This window comes from Amphiura filiformis, chromosome 13, assembly GCF_039555335.1.
Source record: "Amphiura filiformis chromosome 13, Afil_fr2py, whole genome shotgun sequence".
In the NCBI taxonomy this organism is placed as follows: Eukaryota; Metazoa; Echinodermata; class Ophiuroidea; order Amphilepidida; family Amphiuridae; genus Amphiura; species Amphiura filiformis.
This window is the reverse complement of record NC_092640.1, coordinates 24,859,323-24,883,872: the sequence shown is the minus strand read 5'-3', so window position 1 is coordinate 24,883,872 and position 24,550 is coordinate 24,859,323. Positions and strand designations below refer to the sequence as shown.

Here is a 24,550-nt window from a genome sequence, read left to right as displayed (position 1 = left end):
GCCTATTGGTCAAAAAGAAGTTTTCATTATCAATTGGACCAATCAGCAAAATTGTTAGAATAATTTCACCATGCAAAAAAATTGGGGTGAATTATTTATTTGCAAAACTTCATTCTGATTGGTGATTAAAATGAAGATATCATGTAACTGACCAATCAGAGGCAATGTTAGATTGGCAGGTAGTGCTCAGGGTATTAAACACATGGGAAACACACAACTACAGGGCTCATACGCCTAAATGTTCCAGGGCCATTTGTGCCCTTGTGTCTGACATTCCAAGGACCATTTTCAATATTTGAAGAGCTTTGTTTCAAAACCCCTTACATCCACTTGAGCAATTTTGTGATAACATCAATAAATCATCAAAAAAAGTACTTATATATGGGGGTTTTCAACAAAAGCAGTTTTTGGCGGGATGCTTGGGTATGATGAGCATCCCGCCATAAACTGCTTTTGTTGAAGTCCCCCTTATATCAGTGATTTTTTTGATGATATTTTGATGTGTTCTCAAAATTGCTCAAGTGGATGTAAGGGGTTTTGAAACAAAGCTCTTCATTTGAGAAGAAAGATTAAAGAAGCACAGAATAACTTCAGATTACCTTACACACACCAAAATAAATAACACTAACCCTAAAATTAAATCCAACCCAAATCCAAACTCTTAAACACATGGTGCAGGGTTGTTCCAGAGTTAAGCCAGAGATTTGAGGATGCGAGTGGCATGTTACCTGGAATTTGCTTTAAAAAAATTTGGTCTCCATCTGAAACATTTTGTAAAATGACAATGTCATAACCACAAAAGGTACTATTTACCTTGATTACTTCTCCATTGTGAGGATGCCCGCACCTTGTACATGATGCCTTCAGAAATGTCCCATGAGCCTCTACTAGCTTGTTTGCTGGGATACCTGCCACTGTGGAACAAGGTAAATTTAAACAAATGAACATTTAATGTTCTGCACAAATTGTATGCAACTTAAGAAGTCGCACAAGTGCCCACATCAATGTCATTATTGTAACGAAAATGGATTTTCGCTCATTCTCTAAAAATTGGTTATTTGAGCTCGTGTGAGGCTTATGGTCTTATTTTTGTATTGTTACACGTACCTATCTCTGTTGGACTAGTTATCATGATTTTTATAACCAAATTTGATCAATTTTGATGAGTCCTCGATTTCGATGTTCTGGTCATGCATTTTTAGTAAGCTTACTGAATGAAGAGTATTGTATTACTCACCAGTCACTGATTTTGTCGCCAGATTTTCATGATCCAAATTATTTTATTGTGCAAATTAATAAAAGTTATAGCAAAGCACAGGTGGAAATACTATCAAAATTACTTTTATTGAAATCTGAAATGAATTTCAGCTCAAATTAATTGATTTAAAATGATGTGTTTCGTGCATATTTTCGATCTGGGAAAGTTTTGATTTGTTTACTAGTTGCCAGTTCTTTGTCGATTTGGGCTTAATTCTCTGAATCTGTTAAAGATTCTGTCAAATTTGCGGCCCTGGCAACTCGCTTTTCATTCTGGAGATCGACCCCGTCTGGGGATGTCTATGGTCGGATTCTTGCTTGTCTGGGTTTGCGCCGCGTTCGTTTTTCATGTTTTTCAGTCAATCAGAAACCTTTTCGGTGAGTGAGTTCTCGTGAGCAGAATGTGCTGTTTTCTTGCTCACGAGAAAATACGATAAATTGCTCTGTGAGCAAGGAAAGTGATTTTTCTGCTCACTCAACTCTCGCTTTTGTGCGTGATTTCGCGATAAATTGCTCACTATAAAAGCGGCTGCTCGCCAAAATTGCTCACTTTTTGGTTTGGCGCTGCCAGGGCAGTCACGCCCTGGTCAGCTCTGTCACAGCAGATTTGAAATGAGACTCATCGGGCATTGGAAGTGATTGCCACTCACTGCCGTAGCCTCGCTTTCCTTGACATTGGTTCAGTAAATTTCAGCTTCGATGTGGAAGACATTTAATGCAATTTATGGGAACTTTCAGCCAAAAATGATGGTCAAAATGTAGCAGGCGACATGCAGCCATGTCAGCAGTGTAAAGTGGGTTGTCATCATCGAGCCTTTTTTCAAGGCTAGCCTAGCTTTCTTCGCTTCGTAGTTTAATAATTTTTGGTTCCCATGAATGCTTAATTGTCTCCCTCGAAGATAGGCCTATAGAACTGCACCATTTTCAGCATCTTTACAGTCACAAATCGTCATAAATCGGTAAGCTTAGGTGGCCTAGGCTGCTGCATTGCGACTTTTAGCGCCTGTAGGTGGCCTGGAAAGTTTAAGCTTACTTAGGCTCTTGGGCCTTCTGCTTCTCTTGGACATCTTGGTTCATTGTGACTGATAAAACAATGGTTTAATCATCTTAATTTAATTACGATAGAATATAAAAGGGGAAGTTCCTAGTCTTCAAGAAAGGCTAAGCTTAGCCTTGCATTATGATGTGCATGCATGCCATGCAGATGGTGGCTCTGAATTTAGGTGTTATGGATTAAAGGCACACTCGTCGTTTTATGAATTAAAAAGGAACTTCCTGTTTATTCTATCAATTGTGCAGTTCTAAACTTCAGAATCAAGGAAAGTACGTGGAAAATCTGCCAGTGACTTCAAAATTAATCAAATAGGCTGAACTTGCCTATTATTTTTGGATTTTATTTATTTATTTTTATATCACAAAAGAATTTGACTTCTGATTGGCCTAAATTGCTCAATTGCCAAACTGATAGACAAGCTGGCATCAGTCGAAAGCTCCCGCCATGAGTAATATTTTTAAGAACCAGTGAAATTCGCTCAATAACAATAGTTCACCATTTTAGATGGCATTTCGTACAGTTTGTCTTTTTGTCCAGTCGTTCCAGGTTCCGGATTCTCAGTATTCACCCCGCGACCCAGCCGCGTTACATTATGGTATGTACACAATTATTTTTTGTTTTTTATTTATAGGTTAATAAATGCATATCACTTGTTGGGAGTGAAATTGTACACAAGCAAAAAAATCATGATTTTTGTTATTTTTATAAAAAATTGTCACTAAAAATGTTGGAAAATATAAATACATCAAAAAATAACCCTGTCCAAAAGCACTATGCGTAGTACGCGGAGTGTGCTCCCCTGCATTATATACAAGTAATACAACTGATGCATAGTTTGCATTTTTGTAACATTTGCTTTGATTGGTTCTCGCTATCTACATGTAAAAGTGTATGAAATTTATTTCTTTATTCATTTATATATATTTTGTCAGAGACAAGTTTCTGCAATTGTCAGACATTAATTTTTTTACAGTTTCACCCAGTTTCACCAACATCCATCTCACTTCACTTGATCACAATACACTTACATCTTTCCAGACCGTCAATATTTTGCGTATACATTCGGAGTAATATCCCTTTCTCGTGTAGCATCCGACAGAAATAATGCACATAGTTGGGTTTGTACTGGCCCCCTGGATACAGTTCTTTGGCTAGCGTGAAGAACGGACGAGGGTCACGACGGAAGAAATCAATATCAAAAATAGCTTCTGGGTAAGGGATTCTGTATTGCTGTAGGTTGTCATATAGGCCTGAACCTGGAGTCCTGCAAAATAAAGAATTCACAAAAATGTGGTAAATGAAACTTCTTTTTTTCAAGGTGTTATTGGGCTGGCTATTCCAGTTCAAATCCATACACCCACTGTCCATACACCCCCCTATGAAGGCATGACACTAATCTCCCACAGAGGGGTTGTAGATTTCAAATGGAACAGCAGGAGTCGAGAACCTTTTTGAAGTAGAGCTCCTTACAAGTTGCTGTTGTGTTATGCATGTGAGAGCAAAGTGCCATACGAATTAGCTCAGGGAGGCATAATTTTACCACTAGGTGTACTAATACCTCCCCTCCTTGGGCTTTCAACCTACCTGAAATCAGGTATACCACTAGGTGTACTAATACCTCCCCTCCTTGGTCTTAGAACCTATCTAAAATCAGGTATGCCACTAGGTGCACTAATACCTCCCTTCCTTGGGCTTTCAACCTGCCTGAAATCAGGTATACCACTTGTTGTACTAATACCTCCCCCCGGGGGGGCCACTCAAATATGAGAGTGTACGCATGCGTGACCAAATTTTTTTCGAACACCCCCTAAACAAGTTTTCCTCTGTGAGCAAAATGACCCCCTAAGCAAGTTTTTAGCGCACTTTCCCAACAAATTTGACCCCCTAAACAAGTTTTTATCTAATTTTGACCCCCTAAACAAGTGTGCGTCTAATTTTGACCCCTAAACAAGTTTTTGTCTAAATTTGACCCACTTTACAAGTTTTGATGGATTTTGACAAATTTTTGTAGGCCTACTAACTTGTCACATGTATAGAAGACTCCCTATTCAAATGTTAACTACGGAAAAAAATATTGCCTCCCGGATACACCCCACTCCGGTATACCATACCGTAGGCCTACCACTTTAAAATAATAAATAAATAATGACACAATGAATTCAGAGTGTAGGCCTACCATACCATGAGGCTTTCAGATTCGTAGCTTGTTACATGAATCTGATTGGATTCTCGTAAAGTAGTTTTGTGAGAATATAAAATACCAATATTCAGCGTAATTTATCTAGAGGCAACGTTAAGCAGTATTCATATCGTATTTGGTTCCGAATTCGGCACCTAAAGTTGATTATCGTGTCCCGATATCGTGTGCCCTTTTCATGCTTTCTACTGCAAATATAATTCCTAAAGTAATCCAGAGAAGGGGAAACTCGCAAATCTACCAGCAGGAGTAGTAAATAATGTGAGGAATCTATAGGTCCTGAAAATCTTTATACAATATTTTCGTCCCGGATTTTCGTCTCCCCGTTTGTCCACTGAACTATATACCCATCATCATGATCATAATTCAAACAACATTTATATATGACGTCATTAATTAATATGCACGTTTTTAAATCTAAACGGTATTTTACATAGAAGTACGAGGCCATGGTTAAATCACATGTTACACGTCATGAACAAGGGTGAAAATAAGTGGGAGACGGGAGCCATTTAGCCCCCAGAAACCCTGAAATGGCCCCTGGTCCCATCTAAATTTAAGCTGACCAGGGGACACTTATCTTCAGAAACTGGCCCCTGGTCACTATACCCAAAAATTCAATTCCATAGCCATAAATGCATGATGAACTTATCCAGAACAAATGTTGGCCCTGGTTGATTAGAAGTGGCCCCTGGTTCCATGTTGAATGAAGTGAACCAGGGGCCATTTTGTGTAAAAAGGAGCCCCTGGTTCACTATTTCTTATTTTCACCCTTGGTCATGAAGTATATTTGCATAACATAGTGACACTCTAGGGTTTGAAGAATGCTTTAAACATTTATACGACACTGGAATAAACTTTTTTCGGAATCGGAGTTTCAGCAGATTTGAAAAGCGGATTAAAATGGTACCCTAAATGCGTTACAAACAATTTTAAAACAACCCCTTTTCATGAAAATCACCGTTTTTGCCCCTTAACGCGTCCATGCGCATGCGTGCCCAACCAAGAAAAAAACACCCCTTTTCACGCGTTTTTTTGGTCACGCATGCTTACATCATTATATTTGAGTGGCCCCCCCGGGTACCTCCCCTCCTTGGGCTTTCAACCTACCTGAAATCAGGTATACCACTAGGTGTACATGTACTAATACCTCCACTCCTTGGTCTTAGAACCTATCTAAAATCAGGTATGCCACTAGGTGCACTAATACCTCCCATCCTTGGGCTTTCAACCTGCCTGAAATCAGGTATACCACTTATATTCTTGAAGAGGTTCATTAGGTTTGTAGAAACTCATAATATACATTTCATCTTGTCAAAACCAAAAGTTATTTACTGACCTGACAGTTTCGACCATCTTGGGCGATGATCATCTTCAGAGTGATGTTTTCTCTCCACCTTCTGTTTACCAACAGAGGGCGCACCAGCGCCAGAAGTGGAGTCGTACACGTGGCTAAGATAATGGGCCCCCTCGTCTCTGTTCATTGTGTTCGGTGCTCTCTTCCGTATCCAGATGGCTTCTCTTATACGGCGGAGCACGAGATATAGTGAACAACGCACGACAACAGCTTGTTCGCGAAAGAATCAGAGTCACCACCAATAAAATTAACAGTTTTAAAGATCAGAAAAGCGAAATTTGAGACCGAATTAAATTCCCGGTTTCCGGAAACATTGTTTGGTCAGGTGACCGATCACGTGACTCATAAAACAGAAACTGAGTTTTGCAAAACAAAATGGCGGCACCAACAAAAGTTGGAAAAATTACAACTTGCTCCGACTTTGAAAGGACGGCGAAATACACCGGAAAAGGTTGGATTAAATGGTGAACAGCTCAAGAAAGGGGTTATTAATTTATCGAAGCATAAGCTTACCAAACCACAGGAAAGTGTATTGGCGAAAGGTTTGAATTTCACGCCGGCGCCGAACAAGATCCCATACGAGGAATACATTGTAGCGACTGAACAAGCGTGTCATAAGCTTTCCAACAATGAAGCCCCGGTTCTCAGATCCGAAATTGCTGGTGTTTTTACGCAATGCTCGCCCCAAATCGAACATTTCAGCAGAGGAAAGGCGTGCAATCCAAGATCTTAAGAAGGAAGAATCCATACTTATACTGCCAGCAGACAAAGGCAAGGCTACGGTGCTTATGGATACAGCTGAATATGAGGACAAAATTCATTCAATGTTATCGGATGAGCGCACATATACGAACTGTTGCCTTCTGATCCCACTCAACGCTACAAAAAGAACTGGTAGCCATACTTACTAAGTTGAAAAAAGAAAAGAAGATTGAAAAATATCAGTATGATCTTCTGTTTCCTACGGGAGAATATACCGGCGTATCTATGGCACGCCAAAAATACACAAACCGGTAATAAAGTGAGACCGATAGTAGACTATACAGGGACCATAGGCTATCAAACATCGAGAGCCTTAGCGGACATTCTGTCGCCTTTGGTGGGAGGAACTGAACATCATGTCACCAATTCAAAGGATTTAGCGGAAAGTCTTGCAGAAGTCATGATAGAGGAAGGAGAAATTTTTAACTCGCATGACGTTGTCTCGCTTTTTACCAATACGCCTATCGACCAGATAATCGCTTAATGTCATCAAAGCTAGATTACAACAGGATAAGACTCTGCACAAACGGACTCTACTCGCGGTGGATGACATTATTGATCTTCTCAAGTTTGTACTTACCACCACATATTTTCTGTTTCGTGGAAAAATATACAAGCAGCGATTTGGTGCGGCTATGGGTAGCCCGGTTTCCCCAGTTGTCGCGAACTTGTATTTGGAATTTCTGGAGCAGCAAGCGATAGCCACAGCACCTTTAGACTGTAAGCGGCGCCTCTGGAAAGCGTTATGTGGATGATATTTTAGAAATTGTAAAGGAAGATCAAGTTGAAAATCTCACCACACACCTCAATCAAGCGGACCCCACGGACAGTATCAAATTTACATTCGAGAAAGAGCAAGAAAGATCCATACCGTTTTTAGACACGTTGATTGTGCGCAAACCTGATGGTTCTGTTAAGCTACTGGTCTACAGGAAAGCCACACATACAGACCAGTATTTAAATTTTGCTTCTCATCACCCGTTCATCATAAACTGGGCGTGGTCCGAACACTTTTGGACAGGATGAACAGTGTTGTATCAGAAAAGGAGGACAAAGAACAAGAAGAAGGAAAAATCAAGCACGCACTCAAGAAATGTGGCTATCCCGAGTGGACTTTTAACCATGTCAAGCGCAAGATGGAATGTAAACAGGCTAAAAAGCAAAGTAAGAACAAAAATTCCACGGAAAGAAGCAAAGGACTTGTGATCATACCTTATGTTGAAAAAATGACAGAAACAGCCACTCGCATTTTCAGAAAACACGGCATAGCCACTGCAGTGCGATCCACACACCACTTTAAGAAAAATGTTGGTGCATCCAAAGGACAAAAGAGACCCCATGAGTACCACGGACTGCCTATATGAAATTCCTTGTGCAAATTGTGATAATACTTATGTTGGTGAAACTGGGGCGTTTTGAAACAAGATTGAAAGAGCATAAAAAAGAAACTGAGAAAGTAGCCCATAGTAAAGGAACATTTACTCGTCAAACAAGAAAACAGTCGGCTAGCGAACAGTCCAAATCTGCAATCGCGGACCATGCCGTTCAACAAAATCATGTGATTAACTGGAAAGATGCTCAAGTACTTGAAAAGGAATGTAATTCGGGAGCCCGCCGTATAAGAGAAGCCATCTGGATACGGAAGAGAGCACCGAACACAATGAACAGAGACGAGGGGCCCATTATCTTAGCCACGATATCGACCCACTTCTGGCGCTGGTGCGCCCTCTGTTGGTAAACAGAAGGTGAGAGAAAAACATCACTCTGAAGATGATCATCGTCCAAGATGGTGAAACTGTCAGGTCAGTAAATAACTTTTGGTTTTGACAAGATGAAATGTATATTAAAAGGTACGGTATACCACTTGTTGTACTAATTATACCTCCCCTCCTTGGGCTTTCAACCTGCCTGAAATCAGGTATACCACTTGTTGTACTAATACCTCCCCTCCTTGGGCTTTCTACCTACCTGAAATCAGGTATACCACTAGGTGTACTAATACCCCCCCCCCCCTTCCTTGGTCTTAGAACCTATCTAAAATCAGGTATGCCACTAGGTGCACTAATACCTCCCTTCCTTGGGCTTTCAACCTGCCTGAAATCAGGTATACCACTTGTTGTACTAATACCTCCCCTCCTTGGGCTTTCAACCTACCTGAAATCAGGTATACCACTAGGTGTACTAATACCCCCCCCCCCTCCTTGGTCTTAGAACCTATCTAAAATCAGGTATGCCACTAGGTGCACTAATACCTCCCTTCCTTTGGGCTTTCAACCTGCCTGAAATCAGGTATACCACTTGTTGTACTAATTATACCTCCCCTCCTTGGGCTTTCAACCTGCCTGAAATCAGGTATACCACTTGTTGTACTAATACCTCCCTTCCTTGGGCTTTCAACATGCCTGAAATCAGGTATACCACTTGTTGTACTAATTATACCTCCCCTCCTTGGGCTTTCTACCTACCTGAAATCAGGTATACCACTAGGTGTACTAATACCAGCACCCGCCATTACTACTATATTCTTGCATCGCCGCTAAAATCAATCTGGCTACATCTTCTAGTGTTTTACAAGTACTGCTCCCTGCTGAACTGGATTTCCTTATTGGTAGTGAAGTGCTACTTGCAGCTCTGAAAATCAAACAACAAAAGATGCTTATGAGTAGCAATTGGTTGGCTTCACATTTGGTAGTGACGTAGGGGCATATTTTGCTGGGTGCAGAATTATGTCATGTATTTAATGTTGATCATGCAGAGGCCAGAGCGTACAAGCATGTGAACAAGGTCGGTTTGTCGGCAACTTGCAGCGCAACTGCGAAAAGGCATTGACGTCACTACCGAACTTGAGGTGAACCAAAGATTAGAAATTAATTTGCAGTACTGATAGTAGAAATTAACAGGATGACCCAACCTGTTTCCAACAAGGTTTGATTCTTTGCCCCTCAAACTACCATTCCTTTGTAAGCTGAAGCAAACAAAATTTATTGAATTGTTTGTTGTACAGCCCTAGTTTTTGTTTGATCAGAAGTTTAGCTGAGGCCTTCTTTGGATGATGGCTTAAGAGGAATTGACCAAGACAGACACGGTACATTGTATATCAATATCACCGAACCAGTAACAATAACATTCCCTAAATAAAACAGCATTGTCCACTGCTTCGTTCAACTTGATGTTTTGCTTCCAGTGAAGGAGCAATGAATATTTTACTTAGTTGTCTATGATAACACGCTGTTTATGGAGACTTGCTATTTATTATGTTCAGTTTCATTTGAATGTGAGCTGAAACTACATGTACATGAAAAATATTTGATGTACCTGTACCATATTCAATGTTTTTGTTGTTACTTTCAGTGTCAATGGTCAATACGGTTGTGAAGATTATCATTCATCCAGGTATACATAACTATGAACTTGAGACTTGATAATCTGATCTACTGGACTTACGTTTTATGAGTGGCAATATTCACATCCTATCTCGGATGCATCATCAGGCCTACTGATGTTAACGCAGCAAAAGTCAACTTGGAAGTAAGCGATTTTTGTCAAACGAGGAGCCTTCACTTTTAGGGAGGCAGGCTACACCACAACTTGGCAGGGGCCTACTGTTCAGCTATCAAGAAGATCCCTCAGATGTTTGGCTCATCTTTGACCTGTGACCAGGGGTAGCGTTTTAAGGGGTCTTGGGGTCCAGGACTCCTTGATTTGGCAGGTCCCCGTGATTTGGACCCCTTAATTTTGTGCGTCTGTGTAGAATAAGATGCCTGGACCCCTTTATTTGCCAATTTGGACCCCTGGCCTCGGCAGGTCACCGCTAACCCTGCCTGTGACACAACATCTGCTTCATAGGTCATCAAACTTTTGCCACGTTAACATCAGTTGGCCTGATGATGTATCCGAGATAGGATGTGAAACATTGCTACTCATTATAATACATACCCCAGTGGGCACAGGTTAGGATTTCGACGTTGAATCAGCGTTGATACCACGTCGAAGTTTCAACCTAACCTGATTTCAACCTGATTTCAACCTAGACGTTAGTTGAAATCGGGTTGAAATTTCAACGTTGATACAACGTTGAAATTTCAACCTGATTTCAACTAACCTCTAGGTTGAAATCGGGTTGAAATCAGGTTGAAGTCCATCAGGTTGAGGTCTATTTGCAAATACAACGTGATTTCAACCTGATTTCAACGTCGAAATTGATTTTGATGTCGAAATTTCAACCTGATTTCAACGTGATTTCAACGTCAGTTGTGCCCTGGGTACATTTGTAAGTCCAGTAGATCAGATTATAATCTTAAGTTCATAGTTAATGGCCAATGTTGTTTTTTTCACCCAAGAGCAAATTCCGTGCCCAAATTGGACGGCAGGTGACATGCTACTTAGAATGATTCAAAATCGTCAATCAATTCAACCATTTTGAAAGTGGTTTTCTATAAACTCACCTAAAACTACTTGGCTTTTTCTTGTCACTATTAATAGCCAAGTTCTGGAAGTTCCTGGTTAGTGTGGTATCTGATAGACTATTGGTAACACCAGGCTTCCTCTGTCTAATATTTCTTTTGCTGTTGACATTACTTGCGCTATTAGTGCTGGCTTTACGTGTTGCATTTTGGCCTGGCAATGATGCTTCACTAAATGATTTTGGACGAGTTGGGGTAGCTAGTGATGGAAGAGGACCTGCCAGGGAAAAATCAGTTTGAACAAATGATAAATCATGTACGACTACGACTAAGTTAAAAATCTGAGGCTACTAAATCACATTGTAAATGGCATTTTTCTTGATGCTATGAAAAGAAAAGTTTGAGCATGTATGATTCCCTTTTCTGCAATTTTTAAGGGCATCACACAAAGTCACAAGTGCTCTATTATAAATTCAGCTAAAAAAAAAGAGTAAAATAATTAAAGTTGATTTCTCTGAAGAAATCCAACTTTTGGAATTGTTTCATCAAGAGGCATTTATTTTATGAGCAAAAAAGCAAACTAAAACATTACCAACTGACCAGCAGGGAAACTTTGAATGGATCTTAAAAAGATAACCAACATGACCAAGGAAAATAAATTATGTTAAAAACTGTTTAATATGTACAACAACATCCAAAATTTAGGGTTAAAAAGACAAAACAAACCATTTATTTTATGGTATGTTTTATGATTTCCCCCATTGACAGTGATTGAGTGGCACAACTGTAATTAAGTGTCCCCTTCGTGCCCGAGGGGGGAGATGGTACAGCTAAATCTTGGCAAAAGAAACCATGGCCGGAAGCGATCTATCGCAAGTGACGTCATGCCGACCGATAGAATGACATGACAATGTTGCTCTTCTGGTGGTGCACTTAAAAAAATCGGTGATTTGGCATGTCCCTAGACAAATGAGACTAGTTTTATACTCTCAAGCGGGGATTCACTCACCTTTTTTCCCTGGACCACTTTTATGTTTAATTTGGCGGATGGAATTTTGAGCAGCAGTTGCCATCATCGATCTCAATGCCAGCATTTTAAATGACCCAAGAACTTCTGGTTAAAGTGCTTAAAAACAAAACTGATAATAGTACATGCTCTTTGTGAAATCGCATGATAATGCCTGATCAGCAGGCTATAGAAGACGTTCGAACGGCACTGACTGTCTCCGACGCCGTCACTCAGCTCCGCAATGACTGTCTGGCTACGTGTTAGCTGGAGATTTAGTGCTCCAAAAGTTTGAGTCAAAAACTAGCAAGATCGATATTAACGAGACTTAAATTGTATTCTTGTGGTAAAATTGATATCAAACTACAACACTGTGCATCAGATTATACAATCATGAATTCAAAATAGTCTGAAAACATCGTTTTTGTTCGCCCTGCCATCAGAAATTTTAAGCTTTCTTCACACCAAGGAGATGACCTTTGCTCTCTAGATAAGAGAGGGCGTCCTTTAAATTGTATTTTGGACAATCAGAGGTAAAAGAACACGTAAATAACATTTTATTCAATTGAGCCTAAAGAAAAAGAAAGAAAGAAAGAAAGAAAATAAAGAAAGAAAGGAAGGAAGAAATAAAGGAAGAAAAGAGGGAGAAAATGAAGGTAGTACAAAAGAAAGGAAACGAGGAAGAAGAAAGAAAAAGACAGGAAGAAAAGGAGGGAGAAAAATGAAGGTAGTAAAGAAGAAAGGAAAGGAGGAAGGAAAGAAAGAATAAACTAAGAAAGAAGGAAGGAAGGCAGAAAAAAAGAATGAAGGAAGGAAATAAAATAGGAAAGACAGGGAAACTTCAGAAAAAAACTTGAAATAAGGAAAGAGAGAAGGAAGGAGTAAAAGAGCATGTTCATAAGTAAAAGTGAAAGAAAGATTGTTGATGCAGATGATGATGAGGATATTGAATTTAGAATGAACAAAAATATACTGCATCCTACAATATAATTATAAAAAGAATTAAATTATGTTTATAATGTTTAATTAAAAGAAGTAAATTGTGTTAACTTCTTGAGCTTGGTTTAAGTTATAAATCCCGAAGTTAATTCAATTGAGGCTTTAACCAAATTTGTTATCCTGTATTACAGGCTTTACTCACATCTGTTTTATGATGTATTTTAATAACACTACCTGAAAATTGGTATAATAAAAAGCTCTCATCTGAACCTACTTTACAACCGATTTGAAGAAATTTGAATTTCATCAAAAACCCTGTCACATACACAGAAATATATCCCAAATAACTAGATAAATTCTAAATATGTTTATTTATTTATCTATTTATTAATTAATTAATTAATTAATTTATTTATTTATTTATTTATTTATTTATTTATTTATTTATTTATTTATTTATTTATTTATTTATTTATTTATTTATTTATATTCAAAATACACTCCGTCGAGCATTAGGCTAAACTTTCAAATAAAATGTAAAAACTAACAGCCCATGAAAAATATATTTTAAAAAATAAGTCAAAAAGCGCAACAGTGTAACAAAACCTTTCAAATTATTTGTCAAAATTAACTGCGTTCAAGAAAAAAAATAAGAAACAGAAATCCAAAAATAATTCAAAAAGTACAATTGATAAGGCTAAGCAGGATCAAAATAAACAACAAGAAAAACTTTAAAAAAAAAGTAAAATAGAATAAGCAGATTCAAAACAAACAAATAAATAAATAATAAACTAATACGTCCAGGAAGAAATCTAAAATAAGGAATAAATAAATAAAAACAGAGTACTACAACTTTGAAAAAAAAAAAGTAATTCAAAACCCCCGGGTTCAAAACAAGTTGGAAGAAGCAATTCAGATCATTGATATCAATCTTCTTCATCCGTGTTTTTATTATGTTTTTACACGATATCAATTTTCAATACTTTTTACGCCAGCTTTTATTCTCCACTATTTTGCATCTCCTCCCATACATACAACATAACATATAATTCCAATTTTATTTCTCAAATCCCATTATATTCTAAACTCATAAAAGCGAACGAAGCGAAGTAGCGAACTGTCACTCAAAAATATTGGTCTCGATTGTTAATTGACACAGAGGGTCGGAGGTTGCACACACCACTGGTCCTGTTAAACCTACGCGTAAAGAAATAAGTCTTACAAATTCAGCTTTTTTATTTTATTTGAACACACATTTTAGCATAAAGTTTACTCATATGAAATAGAAATACCATTTTGCTGATTTTAATCTAATTTCAGCAAGAAGAAAGGTGGGAAAGGAAATTTATAATTTTGATTGGTCCTCGGCGGATGTATACCAGGACCAATATTTTGTAGTTAAGCGGTCTCAATGGTGTCCTCCAAAAGCCCCAGGTGCAAAAACTGGTGTGTACATGGCAAATGGATAAAGTGAACTTCTTGTTGGATCATACACAATTTGACCACTGGATATTTTTGGATTATTTTAGCAGAATGAAATCAAAAACAGGGATGATTTTACAGAGGTGACATGGTGGAACATGGGCGATATGGCCTGCATCAGGATCCTATTGGAAATATGCAGTTTACTAACGTTAGCGTGGGGTAAGTTTTGTGCACATTTTACGGGTCACTATTGCGGGAATGTGTACGCTGGTATTGACGGCTTTGTGCAGCCTTTGATTCGCTTACCACGGGCGCCACATAACAATTTTAAGCTATCAAAGTCACAAATCTACCGTAATTATTTCACTTTGATATTCATTTACACACAATATGATAGTTTTTGAAGGTGTACCTTTGTATAAATTCCCCCGATCGGTGTTATAATCACGATATAGCTTGAAATACCAGTGCTACTCCCGTGTGTTTTTGTTGGATATCCGCAGTTTAAGCCGTCATATAGCTATACACACGCGGCCATATTGAAATTCCAAAACTTGACTAATTCACTTCATAGTCGATTTAAACACAGAGAACTGTATCTATCAACCTAATTTCTACAACAACCTAAGTGTGGATAGTATAATAATAACAGAAATGGGGTTCAATTGGGAAGGAAGCGTTTTATTGAGAAATTCTGGTTGATGAAAGTTGGGTCTAATGTTCAGATTTGAGGTCGGTTGGTCTTGACCCCGTAGCGAATTGTGTCACGTGATGGCCAATGAAAACATTGGGACTCCAGGTTCCCCACCGTGTTAGTTTTGTATATATGCATGATATGGACAATGTTTACGCTTTATTTAGTTTTCAAGAAGTGGAAAAGATCTGTGGTTATGAATACTGGGCAGTAGAAATGAGTCAAAATAGCTTGCACATATATCTGTGTAGGTTGAGTGTTTGTTTATCATGTTTATACCAGCATTTAATGTAGCACTCAATAACTACAGTGGGTTACCATGATCAGATCATTCTTCAATTTTTCAGAATCCGCTTCGCAAGGATTTTTCGTTGAATTGACCCTCTTGAAATTGGTGAGAAGTGAGAACATTGTGCAAAATAAAAATGCCATTTTTTGTCCTCCAAAGCCAGATTTTCCAATTAAAGTACTATACCCCTATATCCAAATTTTGATGATTTCATTATGATAACCCTTTTGCACAATTTATATAGAACGATAATCATGGTTGTACCCCACTTTTAAGTTATCGCTTGTGAGTGTATGTCTGTACTTTTGAATTTAAGATTTTTTGGTGGCAGGAGTGGGATTACAGACCAGAAATAAAAGCCTGTGTACACGTAGGCCTAAATCGAGCTACTTTAAAATTAACTATTAGTATTAAAAACTTACATCAATTAGCATTTTTTCACCAAAATAGATAACCTGTGTTGCATATATGTTTTGCTCTTTGGTGGCAGGAGTGGGATCACAGCTAAATAAAAAGCAAAAAATAAAAAATGGCAGAGAATCACAGAATCTCTGACGCTCTGACACAATTGCGCTGGTATCGATTGTGAAAACGCAATTTGTGAAAACTGCGATTCCTAGTATGGTATCTCGTAGGGCGTAGGCCATTTATTTATGGTCTGGTGTGTGAAGGGAACCACTCCAAATGTACTGGTATATCATTCGTCTTTATGCTGAAAATAGCAGTGAAGAACTGAAAAGATTTTGTTTGCTGCAACAAGGAAATTTATGCCTAAATATCGGACTATTCGCCCATTGCCCGGTTCCGCCATGATGCAAGGAGAGCCTCGAACTGTCATGACATGAAAGGGAGAATTACATATAACTTTTAATGTTATATGACTGGTTCAATTCCCATTCATGCATGTTGTCAGATCTAGGCTCTCCTCACACATGGCGGAACCATGCAAAGGGCGAATACCAGGCTCTAGTCACAGTCGCCCACCTGTGAGAGGTCTTGCTCTGATGGCCCTGTGGGATGCTGGCCACCCTGATATTTTTAATTTTTAGGCTTTTTTTTGCCCATTTTTGTCAAATTTTGCCCTTGAAAGTTGCCTTTCCCCCTTTGCCCCTCCCCCTGAAAAAGTCTTGGCTATACCACTGGTCCTACTAGTACAGACCCTAAAATGACCCATACCCATTAGGGTTTGTCTTTAGCTCCCAAATAAGGACTTAAATATGTCTCAGACGAATATGTAATATACCTATATTCGTCTCAGAATATGTACAGTGGAAATGTTGCTATCTTTGTGAAAAATTTGACTCTTTATCCAAACCATATCAATGATTATAAAAACGTTTCAAATTCCGAATACATGTTCACTAAGCTGGGTCTTTTTGAAGCAAGTGTAAGAAATTGAAACCCACCAAGCCGCAAGTAATAGGAAGTAATGTTATCTAGTGAGGAAATTCCCTGTGTCCCCGGCTCTCAAGTGTAGCCTAGCATGTGTGATATTGATATCCCATATTTATATCCTCCTTGAAAGCAATATAGCGTCAAGTATCTTCTTCAATCTCAACCGTATCTGCAACTTGAATCCATATTAACGGGATTGATTGTTAATGTTAGGAATTGTTAAAGGAAGTGAAATGTAGGAAATTTTAGTTTGCGGAAGGTGATCGAGGATAATACGAGCCCAAGGGCAGGTAGTATAATACTGTCAGTTTCTGTCAATTTTTTTTTTTTTTTTTTTTTGGCTGAGAGTGTTAAAATGAACCTGGAGACAGCGGTGTAGCTGGGATTTTTTCCAGGGGGGGGGGGACAAAACTGTATGGGGCGGGGGCCCAAATCCACAAAATTTCCCACTTGAGGGGGGGGGGCAGGGGCCCAAATAGACAATTTTTGCCAGGCTTATTGATAATAATCGTATGGTAAACCTATTGCATATTATATGGATTCCCCATCTCTCTGCCCCTCTCGCTTTTTCCTCTCTCTCCTCCTTTTTCCTCTTTTCCCTTGCATTAGGGGTGGCCCCCCCCGCCCGGCAGCTACGCCACTGCCTGGAGACCGCACAATGTTTCATCGAACTTTGCATGAATCAAAATTGATTCTCACAAACTCATCTTGTAGTTTTAGAATCAAGTTAAAGCCATAATGTGTGATTTGAATAAAGAACCTAGATTCCTATTTAAATGTTAGTTTTCACTGATCACATTGTCCCCTTTTAATTTCGTGGCAAACAAATGAAAAAAAAACGGAGAAAATTGCTGTTTTATTCCAGCGCCAACAATGCTGGTATTAGCTCGCCGATCATATTATCATGAATATTGGTGTAGCTTCACACAGCTAGGACGAACAAACAAGACGTAAGACGAATAACGATATGCACACAGTGTACATCAAGACATAAGACGAATACGTCACTGATTCAATGATATAATAATACACACGCATTCAATGTGTTTAGCCACCACTCGATCTTTGAACTCCGAATAAAACCGGTTTAAAACCTTAAATATTACTGTAATTAAAGCACTTCAGGCTTAGTCTTTTCTATATAGTACACCATTGGACATTACAATCATGCAATAAGCAGAAATTCAACAAAACTTGAGGGCGTCACTGTGGAGCAAATCACAATATGACTTTAACTTGCTGTGGAGTGGAGTGTAAGAATCGATTCTCTGACTCTCCCCAAATTTGCAGATCTATTTTATTCACCTCATACATATAGTTTCAAGTTGATAGTGTTGAAGTTGAAGTGTATGAACTAAAAAGTATGAAGTTGGAAAAACGTAAGTTTACATTGCCACAGCCACAATGCTGACTAATTTATGACATTCCTGTGCCATGTTACAAGCTTGCAATTTCTAGGGATGAATGCAACTTCTGAGACATGGCTCTTTGGTTTAAAAAAAGAATAATAAAACAAAAATCACAAGAGCATAACGAAGGGTATTTATTGTAATTGTATGGGAATGAAATTTTTGAACACCTCATTTATCAAAAAGTGTCAGCAGGTTGAATAGGCCCAGGCCTTGAGCATGAATATGGTGGTGTTGTTTATGGGTACCATGGCATGACCAGGAGTGTAGAGGTGCTATGGATTCAGGGAGAAAATAGATCAGGACCAGAGGCTATGTTTTTTGTTGAAAAGTTCAAATTTTAAAAATTGTAAAATGATTTAGGATAATCTGGCAGGTTCATTAGATTGTACTTGGATGTGACCTTAAGGTCAATGTAGGTCTATAAAGCCCTATGTGTGTGCGTTTTTGCGTCACAGACCCACCAATACCCAAATCTCACATACAAATTTTGCAAACTCACATGAACATGAAGCTCTTTACTACATGTAGCTTCATGGTTAGAACTAAGATTATGAAAATGGGGGATATTGAACTCTGACATTGGAAAATAAATTTCAACTTCTACCAATAGGCTAGTGAATGAATTTTATGGTACTACAGGATTTTTTCACACCTGTGTAAAATACTGCAGTCTGCAGTGATGGGAACTATTGGGACCGGTCTCAAGGTGTTGACTCATTGACTGCCTGTTGTGGATCTGAAGTTGTAAATTTTGTGACTGAAATACTGTCAAGTTGCAGATGCATCATGGGTGAATGGAGGTTACATTGAACTTGGAGGCAGAACTAGGGGTCCAGGGACTCAAAAGAGAAAAGAAATGAATAAATATAATAAAATTAGCAAACCGAAATAATTTTCTAAAAAATATTTATGCATCTTCCAAGATGGGACCAGTGCAGTGGTAGGCAGAGGTGGCACCAGAATTTATTAGGGGGGGTTTCCTAAAATTTGGCATTTCCCCCAAATATTGGGTTTTTAAGGGGAAGAGTAGGGTGTCAAAGTCCAAGTGTAGTGGAGCAAGATCCTCCCTCTTAGCATGCTTAGTGATATTCCCAGTTTCATCTGTTCCATCCAGTCCTAGTTGGAGTCAACATGGTCAAGTGTGAGGGAATGCTATGTGGGCTGTGTCTTCAATCATCACAGAAATTGACCTTTGACCTGGGTACAAAATATTATTGGTCCTAGACTCCCAAGGTGTTGCAATATATACTGATCTCAGGTATTGATTGATAGGTTATGTATTGTTTTGTTGATTTATAGCACAGACCCTGGAATTGAAACAAAGGCAATCATTCTTGATCCTGCTGGTTGTGGTTATAAATGTAGGGCTATATGGATGGGAGGAGTCACTGCCCTATTGTCCATTCATTAAAGTTGGGACTGGAGGGATCCATGTATAGATGCATGGACCAAGGACCAGAAACCAACATCCCTATGATGCTGGATTGACCGGTTTGACCCTGTAGTGTTGAATCACCTGGGGGACAAATGTTGTTTTCAAGCATTCTGACATGAACTTGCACTTGTCCTGCATTTAAATGCTGGTGCTCCTCTCCACCTGTGCATGTCCATGATGATGAATTGTCCAACTTTGGCTTGCCTTTGCCACATGGCAAGGTTTGGTTCAACAGGGCATTGCAGATATCATGTCACCCATTTACAAAGCTAGAATTTATAGACCTAGGGTTGTTGGTTCTTCAATCACAGCCATAAATTGTTGTCCATAAATTGTTAGTCAAGATGTGAGTGGTTTGAATTTGAAGGAGTGGGTTATAGAGGAGGCCAAGGCTATGTTATGCTGGCCAATGACCTTATACTTGGAAGTCCATAAAATGAGGTCCATATGCACAGGGATATGCACACAAGGTTGTACCACAGAATTTGCAAGTTACCTTTATAGCAGTGCTCTAAATCTGTGCTATGTTTGTTTGGTAGACATGATAGACAATGTTTTTAAAGGACAGACAAAAATAAAAATTCCTTTTAAAAGGAATGGGGTGCCCAATGGGCGCTTTAATGTGATGTGCTGAAATTGGGGGCACGGCCACTTTGGAGGTGACGGGTATGTAGGGCTGTCACCCAAAGACCCCATTACCAGCACATGTTCTGTCACCCAAATACTTTTTTTCTTTAGATCTGTCATCCAAAGACCTAGACCCTTATTATTTCCATCTGAACAAAAACGAGTCATCTATCACTGATTTTGTTAAACCCAAGGGCCAATATATATGTACTCTACTATTGCTAGACAATACAGGGGCCTGCACACTGGTCTAAAGATGGATCTAATATTGTGCATTACTGTCAGCTTTAGACTAGAGGCTTACTTGTCAGTAGATTTATTGAGACTTGCACCCCTGAGCTGAGGAGAGGTTTCAACCACTCTCCTTAATTAAAGTATGGTATCCTATATGTAGCCCTACATGTACGTGTCTCCACTCTCCATACATCTTTTTCATTTTCATGAAATGCAAAATTGGAATGTAGCAAAATGTTGTGCACATTCATTGTGTCAAGTCCAGTAATATTTTACCAATACTACATACATAGTACACACGTATCTCACATATTTCATTAGACATACATTATGATTTGTGTCATCAGCCGCTTCATTGAAAGTCCACATGAGAGAGAAATGTCAACTAGAGAAAACAGATAGAACCATACACATGGCTAAATGAATGGAAATAAATACAAGTGGACAAAACAACATCTGTCTTTTCAAAGACCAAGTGTCTTGCTGTCTGTAGGAAATGAGTACTGGCTGTTCATATCTTCTTCCCTACTTATTACTGCTTACAGGCCCGTTTAAGTTGTCAGTGTGATTTTCATAAGTCTCCCATCATCTTATCCACTCTGGTGTTTTACTATATTGCTATTATTAAAAAGTGGACATTTAATGCAGGATGCATTTTTTTGCACTTTTGCAATTTTGTACTTTTTCAAAATTGGCAATATTGTAAGCTTCTTTACACCGAGAGGTAAAAGTAATATATTCACATATTATTATTTTCACACAAGCAGCTTGGATCATAAAAAGTGTAAAAATCAATGTCTCGCAAACCAGATAGAGGTTGTCAGTTCGAATCCCGCTTCAGTCAAATTTTCTTTGCTCCCCATCTTCAATTTTATATTATTTCCTGGTCAGGTTCTCTGTATTGTTTATGTTTACTATTAAATGTTTTCCAAATGTCCACTTTTGCCAAAGAGTGCATGATTACTGTACACCCATTTTTCATGTTTTTTTAATTTTATTTGCAGTGATTTCCACAGTTTTAATGATTTTTTGGGAGATTTTCATTTTTGTTCGTTTTATTTTGTTTTGTAAGATTTCATGTTTTTTGGTTTTTTTGGTTTTTTTCGTGCCCTAAACAGAAAATAAACAATATTACAAGACAAAAAAACCACATGATTATAAGCTATTTAGTATAATGCAATATTCACATTTCACAAGATGACTCTTAATGCAGAACACAATCAATCAGAAGGTTCACTCCATGATTCAATAGGCACCCATTTGTTGAAATGAATATTTAACTTTGAGGGTCTTTTAGCACAATAATATTCCAGTTTCCTTGTCAAGATTTCATGAATATATTGCACAAGAATATATTGCACGAGATAGAAAAATATTGCACGAGTCGAATTGCACGAGATAGAAAAATATTGCACGAGTCGAAGACGAGTGCAATATTTTTCTATCGAGTGCAATATATTCTTGTATCACACGAAAATAAGCCATTCAATATTATTATTATTATTTATATCAGGCTTTTGCTATGCGGTAAATTGACAATTTAAGCTTACCTAGCCACCGGGTTTAACCAATGTGTATTGTAATGTAAGCTTACACCTTTTGACCTTCTTGTTTTCTGCTCTTTACTCTCCAAAGACAATTTCGGAATAATTATAAAAAATATAAAGGTTTATAAATAGATGTGGATTATATTTCCTAAGGTTATCATCATCCAGAATTGCCGTGAATCAAGTTTGTGATTTTACTTGTTTTATACAGTACGAAATCTCCTGTGAGCCGTTACGATGTCTGTAGTGTATTGTTGTGCTGTTGTATCATGACGCGTGTTGGTGCCGTCACCATGGTAACGCGCGACGCGTACGCGATACGCGTACAATATTCAAGAAATATTGTATTGCATCCCCCTTACCAAACTTGAATACTTAATAAGTATTCTGAATATATTCATGTTGTATTCTGAATACTTGTTTAATGGTATTTTTGTGGTTGAATGTATTCTCCTGGTTTCAATACTAAATTTCAGTTTGGTTTGATACTAAAATCTAAAATCTGAATATTTATTAAGTGGTATGAATACTAGCTAGCATCTAAAATAAGTGGTGTATGAATACTATAGCTAGCATCGAATACTTATAAGTGGTATGAATACTAGCTAGCATCGAATACTTATTAAGTGGTATGAATACTGCATGTAGTTAGCATCTAAAATAAGTGGTATAATAGTAAGCCACCACTAAGAACGTTATCCAAATATCTGAATACTTAACAAGTGGTATTTACACTATCAACACACAGAGGGAAATAATACTAAGAATAAGTGGTATAATATTACTACATCCAGGTCAGGGTCAGGTCAACTGCCAGTTTCAAATTTGCTTCAGACATGGCAGTTACATATATAATTCTGCTGTTATTTTAAACAAAAATTGGCTTTTTAAACCTTCCTGGATAATGTGTACATGTTTTAGTTGGGTTCCACTGTGTGCTGTAATTATCAGGTAATTCATGTGCTACTTTGGCTTTGCCAAACAACATGAACAAGGAGTAAAAAGGTAAGCTTATACTTCACATACAATTAAACATCCATGATATTGAATGTTAATGTCAAATGTTGCAATTTGCTCTTAGCCTCTGTGTAATAAATACTAGTATATAAATAACCTCTATCTATATAGTCACATGGATTCAAAATGAGTTTTTCCTGAGGTGGTTTTCATCAACTTATGATAAAATAAAGCTCATAATTTGATAAAATGATGTGGTGTGAATACTTTAACACATCATTCAATTACGAAAAGTATTGCGTATTTCGAATTGCAATACCTTGTCACTAGATGTCGCATAAATCGATCTTAAACGGGGTCCAAGTCATCATCGTGATAGAGGAATCATCGTCATCATTAATGTCACACACTAACATGAGGGTCAACATCATTATTATCAACATGATAATGATCATCAAAATGCAAATAAAAGAGAATGCCATCTCCATTAGGATCTTCAGCTTCGATTACATGCAGCATCATTATCATCAACATGATAGTCACCATCAAAATGCAAACAAAATATATTAAAAATAATGCCGCTAAAACAAACATAGGATCTTCAGCTTCATTACAATCATGATGGTCAATGCCCGGGGGCACTCAACTTTACAAGTGACGGGTAATATGTGCCTACCTGCCTAAAGTAGGGGCCTATCGCTACAAAAAGTTGTTTTAAAAAAGGGGGGTCATTGGGTACAAAGAAAATAAAAAGGGGGTCATTGGGTAGGGGGACTATAATATATTGAAAACAGGGGTCTTTTGGTATACAATTTAAAATAAGGGGTCATCAGGTAGACAATTTTGGAAAAAATGGAGCAAAATTCTAATTCTTATTCTGAATTCAAATACAAATTTGCTCAGTGAATTAAGAGAATTTGAAAGTTTCCGCATTATTCATCGTAGCATTTTATGATACAATTTAAGAAAAAAGGGGTCATTGGGTAGCTGCACCTAAAAAGGGAGGTCATTGGGTATGACTTTTAAAAAAGGGGTCATCGGGTATATGCGACTTCAAGGGGGCCTATTGACAGACACATACCGTCACTTCTTAAGTTGAGTGCTCCCCCTATCAATGGTCATCATCATTAACAAGTATTAAATTGATTTATAATGTATCATATCTTTTATTTGTTCATTCACGGTGGAATTTACTTGTCTGCATCGGTTGGGTGGTTAAAACTTGTACTGTAGGCCTACCATAATGTCATGCAACTCCTTGCTGCAAGCTAAAATGTTTGTCATAAAACTCTAAATGAATTCCTAAGGTAGGTAAACTGTGAGCTTCAAAAGGAAACTCCTTTAATGTTACTTTGTTACAACAGCAGCTTAAATTTGACCTAAACAGCATTCAAATTTGATGCAAACAGCATTTGGTACTGCATGCACAATAAGTGGAGTCGGACCAACATGAACATGCCTTCAGTAGTCTTGTGGTATGTGTAATTGAAATAGAACCAGGTTTCCATCTAGACATATTTTGCTGCCAAAATGAGGTGACCACAATCAGAAATATGTTCA

General features: G+C 38.1%; 2 protein-coding genes across 2 annotated transcripts in view; one reads left to right on the top strand and one right to left on the bottom strand.

Moving 5' to 3' along the window:
- Positions 1–9,258, bottom strand: part of LOC140168150 (NAD-dependent protein deacetylase sirtuin-3-like) — an 18,280-nt gene extending 9,022 nt beyond the window's left edge. The window contains exons 1-3 of the mRNA XM_072191467.1: positions 9,093–9,258; positions 3,340–3,575; positions 814–914 (exon numbers count right to left, since the gene is read on the bottom strand). Of these exons, the coding sequence (XP_072047568.1) occupies positions 814–914; positions 3,340–3,575; positions 9,093–9,139 (384 nt within the window). The 5' untranslated portion in view covers positions 9,140–9,258. The remainder of the gene's footprint in view (positions 1–813; positions 915–3,339; positions 3,576–9,092) is intronic.
- A 5,113-nt stretch (positions 9,259–14,371) lies between these two features.
- The window catches only part of LOC140167524 (low-density lipoprotein receptor-related protein 6-like), a 91,338-nt gene continuing 81,159 nt past the window's right edge, over positions 14,372–24,550 (top strand). Inside the window, exon 1 of the mRNA XM_072190829.1 lies at positions 14,372–14,619. Within this exon, the coding sequence (XP_072046930.1) occupies positions 14,556–14,619 (64 nt within the window). The 5' untranslated portion in view covers positions 14,372–14,555. The remainder of the gene's footprint in view (positions 14,620–24,550) is intronic.